The 21,971-nt window shown below is 44.3% G+C and overlaps 1 protein-coding gene across 2 annotated transcripts in view; it reads right to left on the reverse strand.

Moving 5' to 3' along the window:
• Positions 1–2,797: 2,797 nt before the first annotated feature.
• Znf800 (zinc finger protein 800) overlaps positions 2,798–21,971 on the reverse strand; it is a 51,206-nt gene continuing 32,032 nt past the window's right edge. For both annotated transcript variants that reach the window (XM_021637600.2, XM_060373968.1), the window contains exon 6: positions 2,798–7,373. In XM_021637600.2, the coding sequence (XP_021493275.2) occupies positions 7,211–7,373 (163 nt within the window). In that variant the 3' untranslated portion in view covers positions 2,798–7,210. The remainder of the gene's footprint in view (positions 7,374–21,971) is intronic.

The raw sequence follows: 21,971 nt of genomic DNA on the forward strand, positions 1-21,971 counted from the left end.
TACGCTTTCGGGCCCATCAGGCAGGGTCACGACACAAAGGATTCTCCTCCAAGTAACACACACGCCAACCTTCCCGCCAACGTCACGGCTTGCCAGTACCCTTGAGGACTGCACAGTTTACTTCCAGCCTCCAAACATCTACGGGGTGTGGCACAAGAACAAAATGCAGACTCGTATGCCACATGCCCAGATGTGTTCAGAGTCACAAACCAGCCAACGCAGGAGTAGGACGTGGGTTTGATCAAAATACGTTACGATGTTTGACATTTTCAAATAAAATATTTACGCACACTCGTATGTATGTAAGAGAAGAGGTTGAGGAAAACATCCTTACCGCAGCCTCTGGCCTCCACACACACATGCGTGGGCAGCTGCACCCATACCTCAAATACCACATATACACATATAGCACAAATACACAAGCAAAAATGTAACATAAATAAATAAAACGTGTCCTGGTAGGCAGGAGGAGGTGGCGCACACCTGTGATCCCAGCACTCAGAAGGCAGAGGCAGGTGGAGCTCTGTGAGTTCCAGGACAGCCATGGCTATAAAGACTGCCTGGAAAAAAAGAAAGAAAGGAAGGAAGAAAGAAAGAAAGAAAGAAAGAAAGAAAGAAAGAAAGAAAGAAAGAAAGAAAGAGGAAGGAAGGAAGGAAGGAAGGAAGGAAGGAAGGAAGGAAGGAAGGAAGGAGTCCTATTGATCTTTGCCAACAAATACCCCTTCATAATCCACTAGGAATCCACATTTAAACTTAGAATTCCTGAACTTCTCAGGGTCTCACGCCTGATCTGTCACTCATGAGCTCACACGCATACTCCCCTTGAGGGGCCTCCTATGCAGAATGCCTGCATGCATGTCTGGGCTTCACACGTATGCCTGAGATCTGGTGCAGAAGTCCTGGAGTTAGTTCTAAGGCACCGTGCGGGTGCTGAGAATGAAGCCAAGCTCCTCTGTAGGAGCAGCCAACGCTTGTAACCACGGAGGTCTCTCCAGAGCCAGCAGGTAGCTCTTTTCAGCCTTACTTTGTGCTGAGTTCACTGGGTAGACTGGAAGGTGGTGCTTTTCTAGATGCGTGTTCCCCGGGTACCCGGAGCCCCAGATGTAGTCTCAAGAGGGCTCAGGTTCCACGTGGGAAAACTCCTCTTCATGAACACATCTTCACCCTGCCAGTTGTCACCAACGGGCCTCAATATGGCCCTACAAGCATGGGATGAAAAGCAGGGACTTCCCTTGTCTCAGCCTGGAGGCAATCCAGGAACTAACTCCTCAGTGCACAGAGGCACCTCAAATAAACTCTTCCTACATGTCTTAAACCACCGTAAGAGTTACTTAGCTGGTAAAGCAAATCATTGTTTGCTAAAACTGTATGAAAACTACAAACAGGGCTAGAGAAATGATAGTTCCTTGGCTTAACTGTGCTTCTGATTCAGGGAAGAGGATAAAGAGGGCTGGGGGGGGGAGGGAAGAAGAAGGAAGGGAGGGCGCTCCAGTTGAGATGTAAAGTGAATACATTTAAAAACTATTTTTCAAAAAGAGGGTGCTTCTGTTCTCCCAGAGGACCTGAGTTCGGTTCCCAGCAACCACATCAGGCAGCTCACAGCCACTTGTAAATCCCCCTCGCAGGGATCCAGTGCCCTCTTCCAGCCTCTGCAGGCACCTACACGCATGGGGCACACTCACACAGATCCATAGGCATCCTCACAAGTAAAAATGTAAAAACTAACAAGTCTTACTAAAAGAAAGTGTTGCATAAGAAAAAGGTTGTTATATGTATTTTAAAACCATTTTTCCGCTTGTAATGCAGAACTTCTAAAAGACTTGTCTATTAAAGAAAAAAAGAAAAGTCTGTAAACCTACAGATCTGCAAATAAATAGACCTTTCCAGACTTAAGTGGTGTGTGTGCATATCAATGTATCTGCTGGTCCTAGATTGCTGAGAACACTACAAATGAAGTCAAGCAAAAACCGTGTTCTCAGTGAGAGTAGTTCTGGACTAGGACAGAAAGTACTTCTGATCAGTTTGAGGAGGTGAGGAGTTAAGCAGAAGGAGGAGGAAGAATGGTCAAGGGCCACAGTCTGAGGCAGACAGCAAGGACAGCAGCAAGTGTAGCCCAGAGAGCCCACCCCTTACTCTGCTGCTCCCCTCCTCCTCTACCTCCTTCGCTGTGAGGAAACACCAACGCCACAGGATTAACGGAAGCCGCTGTGGAAGATGGCAAGTGTAGCTCTGCCCCAAAGGAAACGGCACGCCCTGAATTGTCTCAGAAGGAAATCAAATAAAGCTTTAACAATGCTCTTCTTTAAGGAACGGAATTATGGGCAGTTTTTTTTTCTTTATGTACATTAATTATAATTTGCAAAAAGTAAACATTTAAAACTTACTTTTTTCTAAGTCTAAAAGAAAATGTTTCTAATTGACAAAATTTGAGACTGCATCCATATTTAAAATATGCAATCCTTCCTGATTCCATAATGGAATGGACATTCTCTAACTATTAGGTGGCCTGTTAAATCTCCTGTCGCTTGATGGCTACTAATCCCATAAACACTTTGGAGATCTCTCTTGTATGAGTAACTAAGACAGTGAAGAAGTTGCTACTTCATTAAGTGACAGCTAGTAGTGAAACCTCAAAATTCTGCTGTCAGTGGCTAGGATTGACACCAGCGCTGTCGGCGGCATCTTCCAAGGAGAGCTCTATGGTGGCGTTCATAGGCTGCTTCCGATAAAACCATTTCATAGTTAAGCTTACTCCTTACACACAAAATTGGCCCTTTATCAAAAATAGCAACATAAATGTTGATAAACTTACTTTTTATTAAAGAAAGCAGGATTAACAGGGAAAAAACTCAGAACATTATTGTAAATTACACCAGTTAAAAATGAAGTAGAGACAGCTACTATAACAGTAAGAGGCTCCATAACAAAGCTGTGCCCAGAGGCAAGTTTATAGTCTATGTCCTATTATTAAATAAGAAATTTTAAAATGACCTAAGTCATCGTTACAAAGAAACATTTGCAAAACAACTAAACAACTAAAAATAAAGAAGAAATTAGAGATAAATAATTATATTTATATAAACAGAAAACTAGAGTTAATAAAATATTTAAGTGTTGATTCCTTAAAAAGACTGGCAACACTAATAAAATAAAATATACAACTAAAGAATAAAACTTCAGAAATAAGAAAACACTACAAACACAGATACAGAAAATACTTTTAATTATAAGATAAATATATGCAGAAATCTAACATTTTTAAATTCTATGAAAATGTATGACTTTCTTTTAAAAATATAATTTTTAAGTTGCTATTCAAGAAGTATGGTTGCCTGTACAGGGCAAAACCATGGACGTTTTCAAATGTTTTAGAGAATTATCTTTTCTCTTATAAACAGCGTTATGAAGGGTTCCTCCAAGCCATCAAGGAAGAGACAGCTCCTACAGTATGTACTAATCTATACCATAAAAACAACGGGGAAACCCCCTTACTGAAGCTAAGAAAGAATACAAAAATATAAGATTGCAATCTAACCTCTTTCATGAATATAAATGTAATAACCCCAATTAAAATGCAGGAGTTGAATTTAACATTATCATACTTAAAATGGGGGGAAGTTCACCATGATTACAGACTGTATCTTAGGCAGAAATAGCACACTATTAGGAAATCCGTTAATAATGTATTGTGATAAGACCACAAAACAAAATCATAGGATAATCTCTAGGGTATTTAACATAATTCAACAAGAACTTCCAAAAAAAAGTTTGGTATATTTGAACCAGGAAATCACTTCCTTTGCCCGAAGGCCTGTATTTCAGTCCAGCAGTTAACATTAAAATCTGATCAAATACTGACGACATTCCTAGAAAGTCAGGAATAAGAGCAAAGCTATTACCATCACTTATTTAATGAGGTATAAACACAGCAAAGAAAACACAAAATTATCAATAGTTATGCTTAAAATGATTGGCTGTGTGGAAAAGACTCACTAAGGATTAGTGAAAGTTCTGAAGTTATTAAATACAAAGCAATTGACCCTACAAGGAACAGCTTTCATGAGGGCTTGTAAAATGGAAAGATGATCACAGTCAAACAGCAACAAAATGTAAAACAGCAAAAATAGAACCAGTGAGTCTGTAGCACATTAGAAAAACCACCTGAAGGACATACATGATGTCTTCAGAAACCTTCACACATGACAAGCTCTTCAACAGGAGGCTTCCTAGTACAAACTTCACAACTATCTCTCAACAACCCATACTCAATCTTAAACAAAATAACAGTGGACTTTCTTTTTGGACTTTACCAAAACAGAACTAAAGCTTATTGAGGAGAATAAATGCAAAATCATAGCCAAAAACCAGAAGTATTTTTTAAATACGAGTAATATTATTTCATCATAAACACACAGTAAAGCAACTGATGATGTGACGATAGTTAAAATAGGAGCAACAAACAAGCAATGAATCCAGAACCACTCTAGGCTTAAGAATTTCATATTTGATAAATGTAAATATTCAGAACAGCAGAAAAGAGAATTTTCAGTAAGTGATGATGTAACAACTAAATAAATATTTAGGCCCTAATCACATCTATACCAAAAATAAATTCTGTTTAGAGAAAATATTTAAATCTAAAAAAAATAAAATAAAAGGGAAGAAATATGCATGTAACACTGACATGGAGAAGATCTTTTTAAACGTATCACCAAATGCAGGATTCATAAAAGATATTTATTGTCGTGAAAATACAGTATTTCTGTACATCATAGACATCAAAAAATTAAGCAGGTACATACTGGAGTAGAGGCAGAGTGTCTGCAACGAACAGAATAAGCAAGTGGTTAGTGGTTTTAATGTATAAACAGGTTTTACAAAGGCAACAGAAAATGACTCCCCCCAACGGAAAAAATCAGCATCTGTCTTATTTACTCCTTCATCGGACGTGTCTGGCGCACCTGACATGCGCCGAGCGTGCTACGGGCCGAGCGCGCAGGGGAGACTCCAGACATGCACGGTTTCCTCCTCCACACATTCTAGTGGAGGAAACACGAGGATAAGCAAATAAACAGGAGAAGGAGGGAAGGCCTGGCGAAGGAATGATTGGGGGCCATGACTGCTTGGCGTGACCTGGAGGAGAGGGGGCGGCCGTGGAAGCAGCTTAGATGCCTGACCAGCAACTTACAGGGGCCAGTGCTGGGGTTCTCCTGAGACGGCCGGTGACTCATTAAACCCTCCGAGGGACAGGAAAGGTCTTGCGTGGTGTGTTGCAGGTCCACACGTGGTAAACGGCGAAAGAAGAGCACAGAGAGTGTGGGAGAAACAGAACAGGGGCAGATGGGGCGTTGTGAGCCACGGTAAGGATTTTATTCCATAACCACCAGTTTATTTCATCTAATGGATGAGGTTATCAAAAAGGTACTGAAGTAGGTCAAGAGTGGGCAGCTGAGGGGCCACGCAGGGGCTAGTTCGACAAAGGCCAAGTGAGAAAAGAAAACGAAAGTGTTGGTGAGGACTAAGCGCCAGCACTGAATTTGGAGGGAGTCAGGCCCGATGGCGCACACCTGTAACTCCAGGGCTTTGCAGGCAGGAGCGGGGAGACCGCTGCGGATTCAGAGGGGACCTGATCTTCAGACACAGTGCGGTCCAGGCCAGCCAAGCCAGGAAGAGAGACCCTTTCTCGGAAAAACAAATCGGGACATTTGAGTAGCGAAACCGGTCCGTTAAGATGGTCCTCCGCCTTGTGAGGAACTAGCCACAAAAGCAGCGAAGATAGCCCAGGTTGCTCTCCAGAGGGCCGGCTGGCTGGTGACGTCATGTGCTGCCACTGGACAGTTAATTAAGAGGAGGGACATGATGGTACAGAAGAGAGGAGGAGGAGAACCTAGAATTACTCAAAAGATCAGGAGAAGAGGCTGGCCTTCAGGCTCCTTTGACAGTCACAAAACGGAAGCTGTTTCCACGCACTGCAGTGGGCAGATGAGGAAGTCGGTCTGTAACGCTTATTTCTCGGGAAATACAAAAACAAAAGGGACGTTCCGAGGAGATGCAGGCGCCGTGTCTAGTGAGTCTAGGAGCGGGGGACTGAGGCGACCTAGGAAAAACACCAACTTGAGATTTCCAACGCGTTCAGAGAACAGGTTATTGTGGTTTTTTTAAAGGAAAGGGTCAGCTGTGCCAGTCAGGTCAGTGCAAGTCAGAGATCACTTGACAAAAATCCCAGGGTTGGATTTTCCGCTAGGAAAGTAACTTAGAGGAAACTGAGGTTCCGGAGTGCTGGGAGAATTGCATTTCAGGGCATGATTGTGGTAATGGACCAGGAATCCGGGCTAGCTAAGGAAATACACCCGAGACATGGCCTGCTCGGCCATGAGCGATGAGGTCCGGAACGGAGGTTTGAGATGGGACGATGGTGATGGGGGAATGGAATGTCTGGCGTGTCAGTTGGGGTCCTAGCAGCAGACACCGAGACATAGGTAGTTGTGCAGTCGTGTGGAGGGACGAAAGAAAGCAAGAGGGAAAGGCAGAGCCTGCACGCGGGTCTGCCTTCCCAAGGCGGGCAGGCCAGCAGCCTAAGAACTTCAGCCTCCAGCCAAGCGTTTGGGGTCCCCACCCCAGAACAGTTCACTGAGGGACCGTGCGCGTCACACGAACGGGCCATCACATCACGGCCGGCCGCCGGGACTCGCCCAGGAAAAGCGCGACCTCCGTGTAACCCCAGAGTCCCTGGGAAAACTAGAGGGGCTCAGAGGCGAGAGGCGCGTTCCTGCGGTCACCGGGCGACAACGTCGGGATGGCAAAGGCTGATGGCAGAGGGAGGAAGGGCTCCTGGAGCTGAAGTTACAGGAACTACGGGCGCGCGGAGTGATGCAGCTCTGGGCTTGCTAACCACCCCACGGTCAACGAGGCTTCGAATCCCCCAGCAGGCGGGGCGCGGGGGGGCGCGGGAGGAGCACTTGGGGGAAGAAAGCGAAGTCGGCTTCCAAGAACCTGAGTAGGGACAGGGAGTCATTACGAGCCACGCGGCAGGGGAGTGCGGTGCGGTGAGCTTTGCAAAGAAGCCGGGGCTTTGCGGGCTGGCACGTAGCGGTGAGTGGCGGGCCTCCCGGGAGGCCGGGCGGGCCGCGGGGGCGCGCGGAGACGGGGCGCGCGGCGGCCGGGGGCGCGCGGAGACGGGGCGCGGAGGCGCTGGGGGCGCGCGGCGGCGTCACGGGGCGGCCGGCTTGCCGAGGGCGCGCGCCGAGTGCTGGCGCTCCCTGGCGGCGCCGCGGAGCTTGGCGCGGCAGCTGGAGGCGGCCTGGCGCGTGGTGACGGCGCCCGCGGGCGGACGCAGGACGGCGGCGGCGCTGCGGGGCGACGGCTTCGCCAGGCTTCGGCCCGCACGGGCGCAGCGGACCCCAGGGAGGAAAGACAAAGACACGCCGGTTAGCAACGGGCAGGAACCGCGCGGCCCGGGGCCGGGGCGCCGCGTCCCCCCCGCACCCACCGGGGAAAGCTGCGTCCTGGAGCGCGGCACCCCGCCGCAGGCATGGTTGCAGTCACCTAACCCAGCCTTAGCTGAGAACCCTTGACCCGGGAGTTCTTGTTTAAAATGTTCCCTTAAAGAAAACTATGAATGCAAATGAAATTTCAGAGTGTAATTAAAAAAAAAAAATAGGGAAAGAAGAAAAATTGGAAAAGATTCATATCCAACAATAAAGTACTATTTTATAGTGTGAACTGACTTGCTAATAAAATAATGCTGATTATGAATATGAAAAAGTAGTCAATGAAAAATTGCATCGGCATTTGTAGGGTGTGAGGGTGTGTACTTACATATTTATAAAATGGTGGAGAAATTATAAGATGATGGAGAAAAACCACAACAGTGTTGCTATCTTTGGGTACTGCAGATGGTCTTTATTTCCATTTTATTTCGAATAAAAGGTAACGATTTTCAAATTTATCCCACTTATGAATTTATTAAAATAAAGTTATATAGGGTAGCAAAGTAGTAGGCATAAAGAGATTTTAAAGCCTGGGTTCATTGAGATAGCTTATCTTCACTCTAAGCTCTGTAAAAATGAGAGTATTACAGAATAGTTTATCCCTTAAACTTTTTAACAGTGAGTCAAAACCACTGTCTTTTATAAGATTTTACATTCTTTTATTCTATTCATTTCTACTTGAGGAAAAAAGTTTTCTGGGCTTTTGAAAGATTAATTTCAACTTGAAATTTCAGACTTTGGAACACAGTATGCTAAAACCGGAAACTACAAATATAATAACAATATAGACATGTGCCAGGGTTTTGTTGTTAAATAGAAGAAAATCCACTATAACATATGCTTCACAAATATTTTAAACTAAAGCAACCTCAGAGTTATCAAGCGGATTTTATTGGGTGATAAGCAAACCAAAGGTCAGGTGTTCATGGGACTATGGTTTGTTGCTTAAGTGGATGACATAATTAGTCAGTCCACCCTGCAAGTCTCCTGCCTTCTCAAGCTTCCAGAAAAAGTTATCGTGCCCAGAGGCACAACTTTAGTCAAAATCCTATCACATATCAGAAAAAAAAAAAACTTTTACAAAGAAAATAAATCCTAAGAAACCAAACATTTATGTTAAGTAACTACCTGAGCAAAATGAGGGCTGCGGGAGCTTTCGTAGGAAGCGCTCACTCTTGAAAAATCTGAACATCACCAAATGACTTCAAGTTCGTTAACCTTTGACTTTCAGAAAGTATCGGGGCATTTGGAGAGCACCTGTGGGAGCGGCCTCTCCCCTGTCCCCACCGGGCACCTTTACACTGAGCCATCTCACCAGCCCTGATTTCAATTTAACATTTTGGAATGTGCACTATGTCTTAGGTCCTTTGCTCAGACAGTAACAGCAAACAAGTAAATAAAGAAGGTTATTCTTGAGAAGAAACATCAAGAAAACTCTTTCCCATTATTGGGATGAGTCAGAGCCCAAGGCTATCCCCAAGTCACTGCAGATGGCCCCGACTTCTCTTCTCACATTCTTCAGATTTCCTGTCATTCCCCTGCTCAGATTCCTAACAGAATCCCCCTGTCTGCACACTAGATGAATCAGCGGTTGTTAATTTGAGGAGAGCCTGAAGATGTGGGCGCCTTCCAGAAGCTTGTACATAGCCACAATAGAACCTGACTTTCTGACCTATCCCTGTAAGATCAAATGGTGGCAACTGTTCACAGGTGGAAAACTGCCAATTCCAGAGGGCATGGGGGTGGGGGCTGTCACGTAAAGTTTTAGCTACTTACTAGTGACTCTTGATGGGATTTGATTTACTAGTTAAATCTGTGGTCGGGCCTTTATCACAGCAACATTTCCTTCATTTTTACAGTCAGCTGTGCCATTCTTCCTGAGGCAGCAAGTGCTAAAACCCTTGATTCACCAAGGTGAACAAGGCCAAACAGAATTTCAACGATGTTTTTGCCAGGTTAAGTTAGACTGTATAATGGAACACCAAATTCCACTGAGACTCCTATTATAATCAATACACACTATATCCTCTCTGGTCAGGTTCAGACAAGTGTTCTGCTAAGTCATAAATCTCTGTGTACCACAGAGGAAATAGTCTCTGTTCCTGTTTCTTGGCAAGGCCTCTTGGAAAGACAGTGGCTGCGGCTGCTGCGCACAGTAGAGAGATACAATAACGTGTGCAGCCCTTCGCTCGCCAACTGGAGCGCCTTGCTGTGTGGCCCGCACCACGGGTACGCATCTGGCCTTCTGCCTTGCCCTGCCACTGGAATATTTGTGTACGTGGGGCTGGATGCTAGCGCCAGGGTGAGAGAAGATGGAGATGCTGCCCGTTCTGAGTGGCTTCATTTGCTGATCCTAAACCATGGAGAGGCACCAGAGGTTCATCAGTTGCATGCTAAAGAAAAGCACCATTGCCTTCTTTTTCCAAGATACTTGAAAACCTACATCAGTTTTCTTACATGGACCATGGTTTAGAACAGTGGAGCCAAAATATTTTACTCTAATTCCCTTAAAAAAACAAACAAACAAACAAACAAAAAAAAAACCTGTTTGCCACCTGCGTTCTACTTCCCTCTTAACTCAATAAAGCGGGGAGGGAGAGGTCCTCCCTCTAACTGTTCAAGTTCTTTCCCTCTCCCTCCCACCTCCTACACACACACACAAACACACACACACACACACACACACACACCACTTTCTGACTGTTGCAGGAAATGACCTGTTCCTCTTCTAGGAGAGTTGAGAGTGACTGCTGTACCATCTCCCACTCTCCCTGCTACCCTCCCAACACCAAGAGCATCCTCCAGAAGGGTGGGGAAGGACACTAACAGCACGTGTTGACGGGTGACTGGCTGCCTCATGTAATCATCTTACGCTCTGCAGAAAGCTCCGATTTGCCCATTTGTCACATCAGCGATGCTCCTGCTGCTGGCTGAATTAGCCAAAAGTCTACTTCTAACTCTTACTTTCAATCATTACCTCCCCACACTATGACATACACGTACTATCAGACACTGATACCATTTCAAGAATAATTTTCCACCGTATTAGAATTCAAGCAGAGCCTAAAATGAAAATGAGCATGGTTGGATGGGATGGGTCATAACTGTCGTCTACTCTAATAAGACACAAAATCAAATATCTTAGTATCTTAACAAGCCAAGCAATAACACTGAGATCACACGTCTCAACAAATCAGTATTACAGATGGGAGAAACATGGGGACACAAGAAACTAAGTTGTTAAAATAATAAATATCTTAGGTACAAAATACTGTAAAATAATGCAGAGTGAAATGATATTGCCCTAATTAGCTCAGCCAGCCAACATTAAAGATAAATTAAGGAAGCAATGAAAACAGATAATTATTCAAACCATGCAAGATAAAGTACAACAGTTGCCTCCACAGCGGCCCGAAGGCTCTCCTTGGCACCGCAGGCGCCCACAGCGCTGTGTGTAGACAGCCTCCACTCACTTCCCAGGCGACCGGCACTGAGCTAAGTGTTTTGACACACGTCACCTCAATTTTTTCATAAAAGCCAGTTTTGTAAAAACTCTAGTTTTAAAACAAAATATGCACGAAGAGATGATCTATACTTCCATAAGTAAAGAAACCAGGAGAGCAGGACGCCAAAACTTGAAACCATCTGGTCTGAGCAGCAATTGTGTTCCTATGAGAAAGACGTGGCACCAAGCTGTCTCAATGCTTGTCAAGAAACTCGGAGACACATAAACACCAAGCCAGCCACAAACCCTTCACCTACCGTGGTGTCCAGCCTGAGAGAGGTGCCGTGTGAAATGGTGGCACAAAGCGCAGCAGAGTAAACCACCAATACCCGACTCACTTACAGGCCAGCTCCAGGAGAGGGAACCCAGACACAGCACTGCTTGTGTGACCAGAACCTGAGGCAAAATTAAAGACTCTGCACCAAGACAGACAAGACAAAATATGCAGCGATGAAATGAGCCCTAACGACACTCTGCTGTGCTCACAGATCAGTCAGCGCCTTGCTCGGCCATCCTCAGAGAAGCTTCCTCCTGCAGCACATGGCAACAAACACAGAGACCACAGACCGACGTGCAGAGAATGAGAGGCCTTGGCACACTCAGCCCTCAATGAGGTATCTCCTTCAAATCTCCCCACTCGGGGCTCAGGAAACCCTTTGGGAGAAGAACTGGAGAGAGTGTAAGCACTAGCGGGGATGGAAGACACCAAGGGAACAAGGCCCTCTAGTCAACAGGATCAGGACACACGTGAGCTCACAGACTGAGGCCGTGTGCACAGGGCCTGCACGGGTCTGCACCAGATGGGGTCCTAGAGCTTCAAGGAGAAGTGGACACTTGCCTCACGCAGAAACTGCCTCTAACTGATAACTACTTGCAAATGAAAACGTAGTTTCCTCCACGATAATCTCACTGGGAAAACAAGGCACTCTTAAGGGTCGGCTGCTTGCCCAGCAGAGAACAAACTCAGGTATCTTTAGAAGGTCCTTGACTCACTGTCATGTCAGAGCTTTTTCTTTTTTATATTTTATTTATGTTTCTTTTTCTTTTCTTTTTTTTACCCTACAAGTCTTTTGCATACAGACTATGGCTTCCCGTTTCGTGTTTTTATGGGATTCTCAAGTATGTGAATGAGTGGATCTCTGCATCTAAATCTGTTTCTTGGGCTTTTGGGCTCTTTTCATTTGTTCTGTTTCTTGTCCTATTCCAATGTATTTGTTTTTATTTTATCTTGTTTTATTATTACCACTTTAAGCCTTTTTTTAAAATGGGAGACAGACGGGGGGTGGATCTGGATGGGAGAGGAACTGGGGAGGAACCGGGAGGAGGAGAGGGAGGGGAACCATAATCAGGCTACATTATATGAAAAAAAAAAATCTGTTCTCAATGAAACAGAAATACAAAAAATGAAAAGGAAACTCTGATCATAATTTTCCCGTACTTGCCTCCTGGGGGAAATGCAGAGACTGTGAACGTGAGGCCACTGTGCCTGATACGTCCCAGATAAGCTAAAGACGTGGCACTGTGGCATTCGCGCCCCAGCACATGTGAGGCTGGGGCAGGAACCGTCCTCTGGCACTCGGGAGTCAAACCAGGTGGCTCAGGAGGAAGGAGTTCGGGTCCTAGCACCTGTGTAAAGGTGTAGGCATCAGGAAGACCACGCATGGAAGGTTAGACACAGGGCGCCCCTGAGCACGCCAGCAGCCACCAGCCAGCCAACGGTGAGCTCCAAATTCAACAGGAAACCCTCTCAAAAAACGAAGCAGAGAGCAATTTGGAAAAACAGTGCCAATCTCCACATATGCACATCCACATGCATACATCCACATAAACACATTCCCACAAATACACACATGTAACACACACACACACACACACACACACACACACACACACACACACACACCTGCATACCTATAGCAGTGTTGCTTTTTACTGGCCCTAAGATTGACTGTTTGCACATTACCATACAGACGTTTATACAAGTCTAAAAGCAAATGAGTTTCCTGAAGAGCCCTGTCATACCCTTCTTCGGGTTTGTTCTGTTACTTTGTTTCATGCTGGGACTGAACCCAGGGCCTCACTTACATTAAGCAAGTGCTCCACCACTATGCTATATGCCTAGCCTTCTGCCATTTTTTTTTCCTTTTATAAACAAAAAAAGTAGATACTCTGATTTCTGCTTTTGGTAGCTAGCAGTAACAGCTATTGTATAAATTTCTCTAAATGTTTTTAACATCAGCATGATTCATTACAAAACAAACCAGTGACCATGGCTTCTTTCTCTCTGAAAGAAATGTGAATAGTACACTGTATTAAACAGAAGATGATTTTATATGATATGCTAGAAATAAGGGGTATTTTAAATTCTGTTCATTTGGGTTAGCAAAAAACAGCTGCCTAAATGATACATATGTGGGAGGTTCATAGACCAAAAAATAAAAATTCGTGGATTCCACAATGTCCAGATATACTATTGAAGAAGCTTTTAAAAAGATACCAAAAACTTGCTTCTAAGTAGTAAGTTCATTAAAAATGTTCACAACTGTTTTTTCAACACCCTCAACTGGGTTGCCAAATTTTCTTTAGAGAACAATACACAGGAACAATGGCATGCTCGTAATAAACCAAATTAACTGAGCAGGGGTTGGGGAAACATCTCAGTGGCTAGGAGCGTTGCTGCTCTTCCAGAAGGTCAGAGTTCGAGTCCTCCTACTGCTGAGCAGCTCACAGCCACCTGTAACTCCAGCTCCAGGGGATTCAACAGCACCCAGCCTCTGCAGACACATGCAATACATGTATGCATATAAGCACATGCAAATGAACGCAAATAAGCTAATCTGTGTTAAGGAAACTAAGTGAGTAGGTTCAACTACAAGATTGACATGCCGAGAGACAACTTTTCCGCAGGGCAGGGTCCTAGGCAGGCGAAAATCAACTTGTGCAGAATGTCTGGCAGCCTTTCCCAGGGCTTTCTTGCAGGTACCTCATATTATTTCCTGTCACAACCTTCATACTCAAAAAATCAGCTCCGCCCAAAAAGCACAAAACCAGGAAATGAAGAGGTGCCAGTTTTCCATTAACATTATGCACTGGGCCTGCTAAATGAAATTCTGGGTTTTTACTACATGAAAAAAAGTCACCTAAATTAAAATGAGACAAAAAAAAAAAAACTTCTATCTTTGTAATCTACTGATCTTAAAAGGGTAAAGAGAGAAACAATGTATAAACAAGTACAGGCAAATACACAACTCTCCTTGATGGCCCTCTGTGAGGACAGAGAGAGGGCATGCTACTATTGAGAACACACTGATAATAAACCTTGTAAGAAACTTCCACATGAAATTTCCCTCCAGGATGTTAGCATATAAGCCAGAGAGACAAGTGAGGGTTTCAAGTCAGAAACACATCCTAAACTCCTTCTCTGTTTGTGTTCTACTTCACGCATCCACGTGTGCTGGAACATTCACATTCACAGCCCTCCCAGTGATTTGCTGGAGTATGGGTTGGTATATGGAAGTCTGCTTGAGGAAACAGGATCAGTGTTCACAGAATTAAAAATAAATGTTTAAAGCACTAGTCAAAGTTTACACATGTAATGCAGTTCTGTGCCACAACAGGCTGCTTTTTGTTATGTGATGAGGATATCAGGCTTTTATGCTAATATTTACTGCTTTATTCAAAGTTAAAACATAGGGAAAAGAAACTATTTTCAAGGAAATAAAACAAAAATTTCTAAGCCCCCAACCCCATTTTTCTATAGATCCTGTAAGAACAGAAGTGTAGCTTTACTCTAACAATCTTCTTCTAATTCATGTCTGTCAGCATCCTGTTCTTGAGCTCAAGGTGTATCTGTGAAACCTCATCTACTTCATGACATTTGCAGGCAAATGGTGGGAACTAGAAAAGATCATCCTGAGTGAGGTATCCCAGAAACAGAAAAACATACATGGTATATAGTCACTTTTAAGTGGATACTAGACATATAATATAGAATAAACCTACAAAAATCTGTACACCTGAAAAAGGAGGACCCTGAGTAAGATGATCAATCCTCACTCAGAAAGGCAAACGGGATGGACATTGGAAGAAGGAGAAAAGAAACAGGACAGGAGCCTACCACAGAGGGCCTCTCAAAGACTCTACCCAGGAGTGTATTAAAGCAGATGTTGAGACTCATAACCAAACTTTGGGCAGAGTGCAGGAAACCTTATGAAAGAAGGGGGAGATAGTAAAACCTGGAGGGGACAGGAGAGTGACAAGGAGAGCAACAGAACCGAAATATTAGGACACAAGGGTCCTTTCTGAGACTGATACTCCAACCAAGGACCATTCATGTATATAACCTAGAACCCTTGCTCAGAAGTAGCCCATGGCAGCTCAGTATCCAAGTGGGCTCCCTAGTAAGGGGAACACAGGCTGTCTGATATAAACTCGGGGGATGGCTCTTTGATCACCTCCCCCTTGTTGTGGGAGCAGCCTTGCCGAGCCACAGAGGAAGATAATGCAGCCAGTCCTGATGAGACCTGATAGGCTAGGGTCAGATGGAAGGGGAGGAGGACCTTTCCTATCAGTGGACTTGGAGAGGGGCAGAGGAGGAGATGAGAGAGGGAGGGTGGGACTCGGAGGGAATGAAGAAGGGGGCTATAGCTGGGATACAAAGTGAATAAACTGTAATTAAATAAAAAATAAAAATTTAATTAAAAAAACTTCATCTACTGAAACTTCACACACACTCTCTCTCTGTCTCTCTCTCTCTCACACACACACACACACTCTCCTTGGGATGCTTCCCTTTAAAGTCAGTCCCCCAACGTGGGTGGCTTAAATGGTACGCACTTACATTTTCTGTATTAAACGAGGGGCTCATGGCAAGCACTGCTGACTTCTGAAGAGCCACCCCGTGTGCCTTCCCAAGGACCCTGTCCTATGGCAAACAGAAGTCTCCATGTCTCAGGGCAAAAATATCCACCTGAACGCTAATGGTTGCTCAGATACAAGATTAAGGCCATTTCCACTGCTAGGTTCTTCCTCAGAAAGGTGAGACAACAAAAGAATGGTGACGTCCAGAAGAATTATAGGACAGTGCGTGACCCACGCAGCTCTAAGAAAAGCAAAACCAGCATCCTAAATCACATGTTCAGCCTTCAACAGCATAGTTTTTCCCTTATTCTCTGGCTATGTACTTGAGCCTCTTTTGGATATATACCTAGGAGTGGTATAGCTGGATCTTCAGGAATCACTATTCCTAACTGTCTTAGAAAGCACCAGATTGAGTTTCAGAGTGGTTGTACAAGTTTACATTCCCACCAGCAGTGGAGGAGGGTTCCCCTTTCTCCACAACTTCTCCAGCATGTGTTGTCACTTGAGTTTTTGATCTTGGCCGTTCTGATGGGTGTGAGGTGGAATCTCAGGGTGGTTTAGATTTGCATCTCCCTGGTGGCTAAGGATGTTGAGCATGGATCCTGAGTTACTCGTGTGAATTACACCCTTTTTAAGGTGTGTGGACTCTGAGTCACTCATGTGGATTACACCCTTTTTAAGGTATGTGGACTCTGAGTCACTCATGTGGATTACACCCTTTTTAAGGTATGTGGACTCTAGGTATGTGGACTCTGAGTCACTCATGTGGGTTACACCCTTTTTAAGGTGTGTGGACTCTGAGTCACTCATGTGGATTACACCCTTTTTAAGGTATGTGGACTCTGAGTCACTCATGTGGATTACACACCCTTTTTAAGGTATGTGGACTCTGAGTCACTCATGTGGATTACACCCTTTTTAAGGTATGTGGACTCTGAGTCACTCATGTGGATTACACACCCTTTTTAAGGTATGTGGACTCTGAGTCACTCATGTGGATTACACACCCTTTTTAAGGTGTGTGGACTCTGAGTCACTCTTTTAAGGTATGTGGACTCTGAGTCACTCGTGTGGGTTACACCCTTTTTAAGGTATGTGGACTCTGAGTCACTCATGTGGATCACACCCTTTTTAAGGTATGTGGACTCTGAGTCACTCATGTGGGTTACACCCTTTTTAAGGTGTGTGGACTCTGAGTCACTCATGTGGATCACACCCTTTTTAAGATATGTGGACTCTGAGTCACTCGTGTGGGTTACACCCTTTTTAAGGTGTGTGGACTCTGAGTCACTCGTGTGGGTCACACCCTTTTTAAGGTGTGTGGACTCTGAGTCACTCGTGTGGATCACACCCTTTTTAAGGTGTGTGGACTCTGAGTCACTCGTGTGGATCACACCCTTTTTAAGGTGTGTGGACTCTGAGTCACTCGTGTGGATCACACCCTTTTTAAGGTGTGTGGACTCTGAGTCACTCATGTGGATTACACACCCTTTTTAAGGTGTGTGGACTCTGAGTCACTCGTGTGGGTCACACCCTTTTTAAGGTGTGTGGACTCTGAGTCACTCGTGTGGATCACACCCTTTTTAAGGTGTGTGGACTCTGAGTCACTCGTGTGGATCACACCCTTTTTAAGGTGTGTGGACTCTGAGTCACTCGTGTGGATCACACCCTTTTTAAGGTGTGTGGACTCTGAGTCACTCGTGTGGATCACACCCTTTTTAAGGTGTGTGGACTCTGAGTCACTCGTGTGGATCACACCCTTTTTAAGGTGTGTGGACTCTGAGTCACTCGTGTGGGTCACACCCTTTTTAAGGTGTGTGGACTCTGAGTCACTCGTGTGGATCACACCCTTTTTAAGGTGTGTGGACTCTGAGTCACTCGTGTGGATCACACCCTTTTTAAGGTGTGTGGACTCTGAGTCACTCGTGTGGGTCACACCCTTTTTAAGGTGTGTGGACTCTGAGTCACTCGTGTGGATCACACCCTTTTTAAGGTGTGTGGACTCTGAGTCACTCGTGTGGGTTACACCCTTTTTAAGGTGTGTGGACTCTGAGTCACTCGTGTGGATCACACCCTTTTTAAGGTGTGTGGACTCTGAGTCACTCGTGTGACTGCACAAGAACATGTGTGCAGTGTGCCCATGCACGTACACGCAGTGAGCAGAGGAGGTTGTCAGGTCTCTCCCTGCTTCTGTCCATCTTACTGCCCTGAGTCAGGGTCTCTACTGACCCGGAGGCCTGCCACTTCAGCTATGCTGGCTGGCACTGGGCCACCCAGCTACTCCTGGCTTTTTCTGCACAGGTGCTTGAGGTTCAAGTTTAGGTCTCTATGCCCTGCCCCCACTTTATGCTGCCTGAACTGAAACACAGGCCATTCCTGTCTGGTCGTCTGGTCAGAGGCATAGACACTGCTCAAGGAGAACACCTACATTTAAAAACTATGCGATTAAAAAAAAAATCTTGTTCACTGCAAGAGCAGTAACATTGTTTTATTTTAAAAAATAAAATGTTTTTCTTTAAAGGAGTTTTCCTTTAAATTAAGTATCGCAGATTTATCTCAAAAGCCCTCTGAATAAAACACATCAATTAACTCACATTTCCTCATGCTATTACAGTTCATATACCACTTCTGAGGTAATATCAAATGTACTGTTATACAAGGAAAGACAGAGACGCAGAGATAACCAGTCCTAGCCAAACACAATCTCTCAAATAAACCACTGAAATAGAAACGTAAAAGCTAGGTATTATCCTAAATTACCAGACCAACCAAAAGAATGCAACAGGCAGGAAATACACCAACTCTATTATTGCATCTGGTAACTTCTTCAGAACCTCTGGCTTCCACATCCATATCCACACTAACAGCTCCGAAATGTGAACCATGGGCAGCCTCTCTCCTGACCACTAACCTGAATGTCCTTCTCCTGTTAAGTATTTCTACTTAGATGTGAAGTGTGCACCTCACACTCAACACATCTGTGAGTTGATTCACTCTCTCTCCTCCTGAACTCCCTACCTTGGAGGACCCTGCGCAACCAGAAGGCCTGAAACTGGAAATCATCTGGGGCTCACCCCTTATCTCCACTGTCCAGAAAACTCCTGAAATTGTGTTGGCAGCCTTCTGTCTCGTCTCACTGCCATTACCTAAACTTTGCCACTTACATGAATGTGGGCTCTGTCACTCTTACAGGGCTAATGCTGGCTCCTAATTAACTTTCCTACCGCCCACGTCTTTTCACTCCACTCACTCCTTCTCTGTCTCCTCAGTGCTATGAGAAGACCCCATTTAAAATTATTCAATGGCTCTTCCTAAATCCTGAAAGTACTTACTGGGTCCTTAACATCTTACTTTCCCATTGTCTAGTATTATACTCCTTCCCTTAATCTAATGTAGTTTCTAGTCTCTTATCTATCTGGCATTTTTTTTTTTTTTTTTTTTTTTTGGTGCCTCATTCTTTCAAAACTCAAGGATGAACTTACGGATTAGAAATAGCTTTTGCAATCCTGCTGTGCCTTAAGATTACACCTGTGTCCTTACAGTGAACTCCTCCCCCACAACACCTTAAAGAGCTGCAGCAAACCTCTGCATGCTTAGCACCAGAGCCCGACAAACACAAAAGGCTGAGCTCAAGATGTCTACAGGATGAATGAAACAGAACTGTACGCAGACGAGCGATACAGAACAAGAGCTGTAGAAATTCTTTGGTTTTTGACAGCTGAACAAGTGCTACAGAGGGAATAAGCAAGGCACAGTGACACAACCCCATAATACCAGCATGTGAAAGACAGAGGCAGGAGGATTTGAGTTCAAGTCTTGCTGAAGCTATGTACTAAGTTACACACCAGTCTGAGCTACATAACAAAACCCTGTCTAAAAATCAAAACAAAAAGTTTAATTCACTTATTACTGTAATACTATCTTCTCCATTGTTGATATTCTAAATTTTCTTTCATCTTCTACTCATTAAAGTTTCAACAAAATTTTAATCTCTAAGAAAGGAAATAAATACCAAACTTCAGCTACAACTTGTCGCACACGCAATCAACTCTTTCATTAATGTGTGACACAGAAGCTGTGCATCAGTCAGGAATCTGGGCTAATTAGGCCTGGCAGACACCTGCTCAGCTACACCCCTAGGACAGCACCCACGAGTCGGCAGCAGGGAAACTCTTTCCTGCACCACCCTGCCACCCCACCGCACTGCAATCACAGTGGTAAACTTCCTCTCACGTATCACAGGCCCCAGAAAAACTAGTTTTCTTTTTTTGCTTCCGGGTCCTCTTGGTGTGTTCAGTAGAGAGGTAGACACAGTTTTATAGTCTTTAAGCAACTGCGCTGTCTCTGCCGATAGCTATTTAAAAGAACTCAATTTCACTGGAGTTGATGACAAGAAGCTGAAGGATCTGGGGCTATGACTTACAACATTTTTTAAGCATACAACAGGCATGCTAATTCAGAAGTCCAGTGACAACACAAATGGAAAATTCCAAACCTGACCCCATAGGATGGATCACAATCAAAATGCAACCACATTAAAAATACTAAGTCAGTATCTTCAAGCTGTAAGTAGAGTGTCCATATGAACTGCATGGTCAGATCCCATAGGTATCCTATTGGTTAATATGTAAACATCCAAAATCCAAAGGCATCCCGAATCTGAGATAATTCTGGTGTCAAGCATTTCAGACTAGACGTAACTTGTGCCCCCGCCAGAAACTTCAGTGTACAGACAAAGAGAAAGCCCAGGTACCTGTTTTTTCCAGTCCAGTCTTTCATAGGCAATTCAAATTCATATCCTGGTTGAACAACCACCCTCGAACCTAACCCAAGAAACCAGGCTTACAGATCCCTTTAATACCAAACTCTTCTCGTACCCTGAAAGTAAGAGTTTATGTACCCAGAGTATTGCAGGCACTCTGTACTGTAAGACATGGCAAATCGGGTTTGTGTCTTTATATGACCTCCCTTACCCTAGCTGAAAAACCTCCCTCTAAAGAGACATTGGGGTCGACCAAGAAGGAGGCCTGCCTCTAAGGAAGTGGTACTCAACCTCTGGGTTGCGACCCTATGAAAGGGTCATTTGACCTAAGACCATTGGAAAACAGATATGATTCGTAACAGTAGAAAATTTACAGTTATAAAATAGCAAAGAAAATAATTTATGGCTAGAGACCACCACAACATGAGGAACTGTATTAAAGGGTCACAGCATTAGGGAGGTTGAGAAGCACTGCTCTACAGAGCTCTATCCACACCGGCTCTTTATTGGAACAAAATACATTCTAAATCACAATTACTACTAGCACAAGTTTGTCGAAATTTTCTTTTTAGCAGCATGGTAAGAATCATCCAAGGGTAAAATTATAATTCATGCTACTCAATCAAAACATGGAAAATAATTTCACAGATTATCACTAGAACCATGTAATCCAAGTACGTAATGTGTTTAGACTCTAAATTAAGTCATGAATAAAGGTACAAATTAACAATGCATCTCTCAGTAATAAAGAAATGGTCCTGGAATATTTCTGGGGCAGTTCTACAGATCCCTTACCTGGCATCTCCACCCGAAATTCATTTCCTGCACTACTACTAATTCCTGGTCACGTATTAGCAGATGTGCACTGGGCACCCAGGACAAAGGGATGCGCTCACACACTTAAACGGCCTTTTCAGTTTAGGTAAGGAGACCCTTCCACACAAAGCATGCAGCAACTGCTTCAAAGGAAAATCTTTAAAGTGGGTTACTACACTGACAGGACATCTACTACTCCCCTGGAGACAGGGAAGGCGAGTCCTCAAAGAGGAGATGGGAGTGGAACAGAAGGGAAACTCCAGACGAAAGTCCACAGTGCCTTGTAAAAGGAAGTATGTAGTGGGCGAGATAACAGGAGTCTAATGAGAAGTTTGCAGAACTAAGACAGACAGATAGATAGACACTGAGCAGTGATGACAGGAAGAGTGTAAGGGGAAATAATCAAGGTATTTTCCAGGATTCTGATTAGCCAGGTAGCTAGAAGGGCAGATAAGAGAACTATTCAATAGGAAATACATAAAAGAGGAATGAGGACAATAAGTCTGGTTTATTGCAAAGGTGAGCTGAAGTTTATAAA

Source organism: Meriones unguiculatus, chromosome 21 (genome assembly GCF_030254825.1).
Source record: "Meriones unguiculatus strain TT.TT164.6M chromosome 21, Bangor_MerUng_6.1, whole genome shotgun sequence".
Classification (NCBI taxonomy): Eukaryota; Metazoa; Chordata; class Mammalia; order Rodentia; family Muridae; genus Meriones; species Meriones unguiculatus.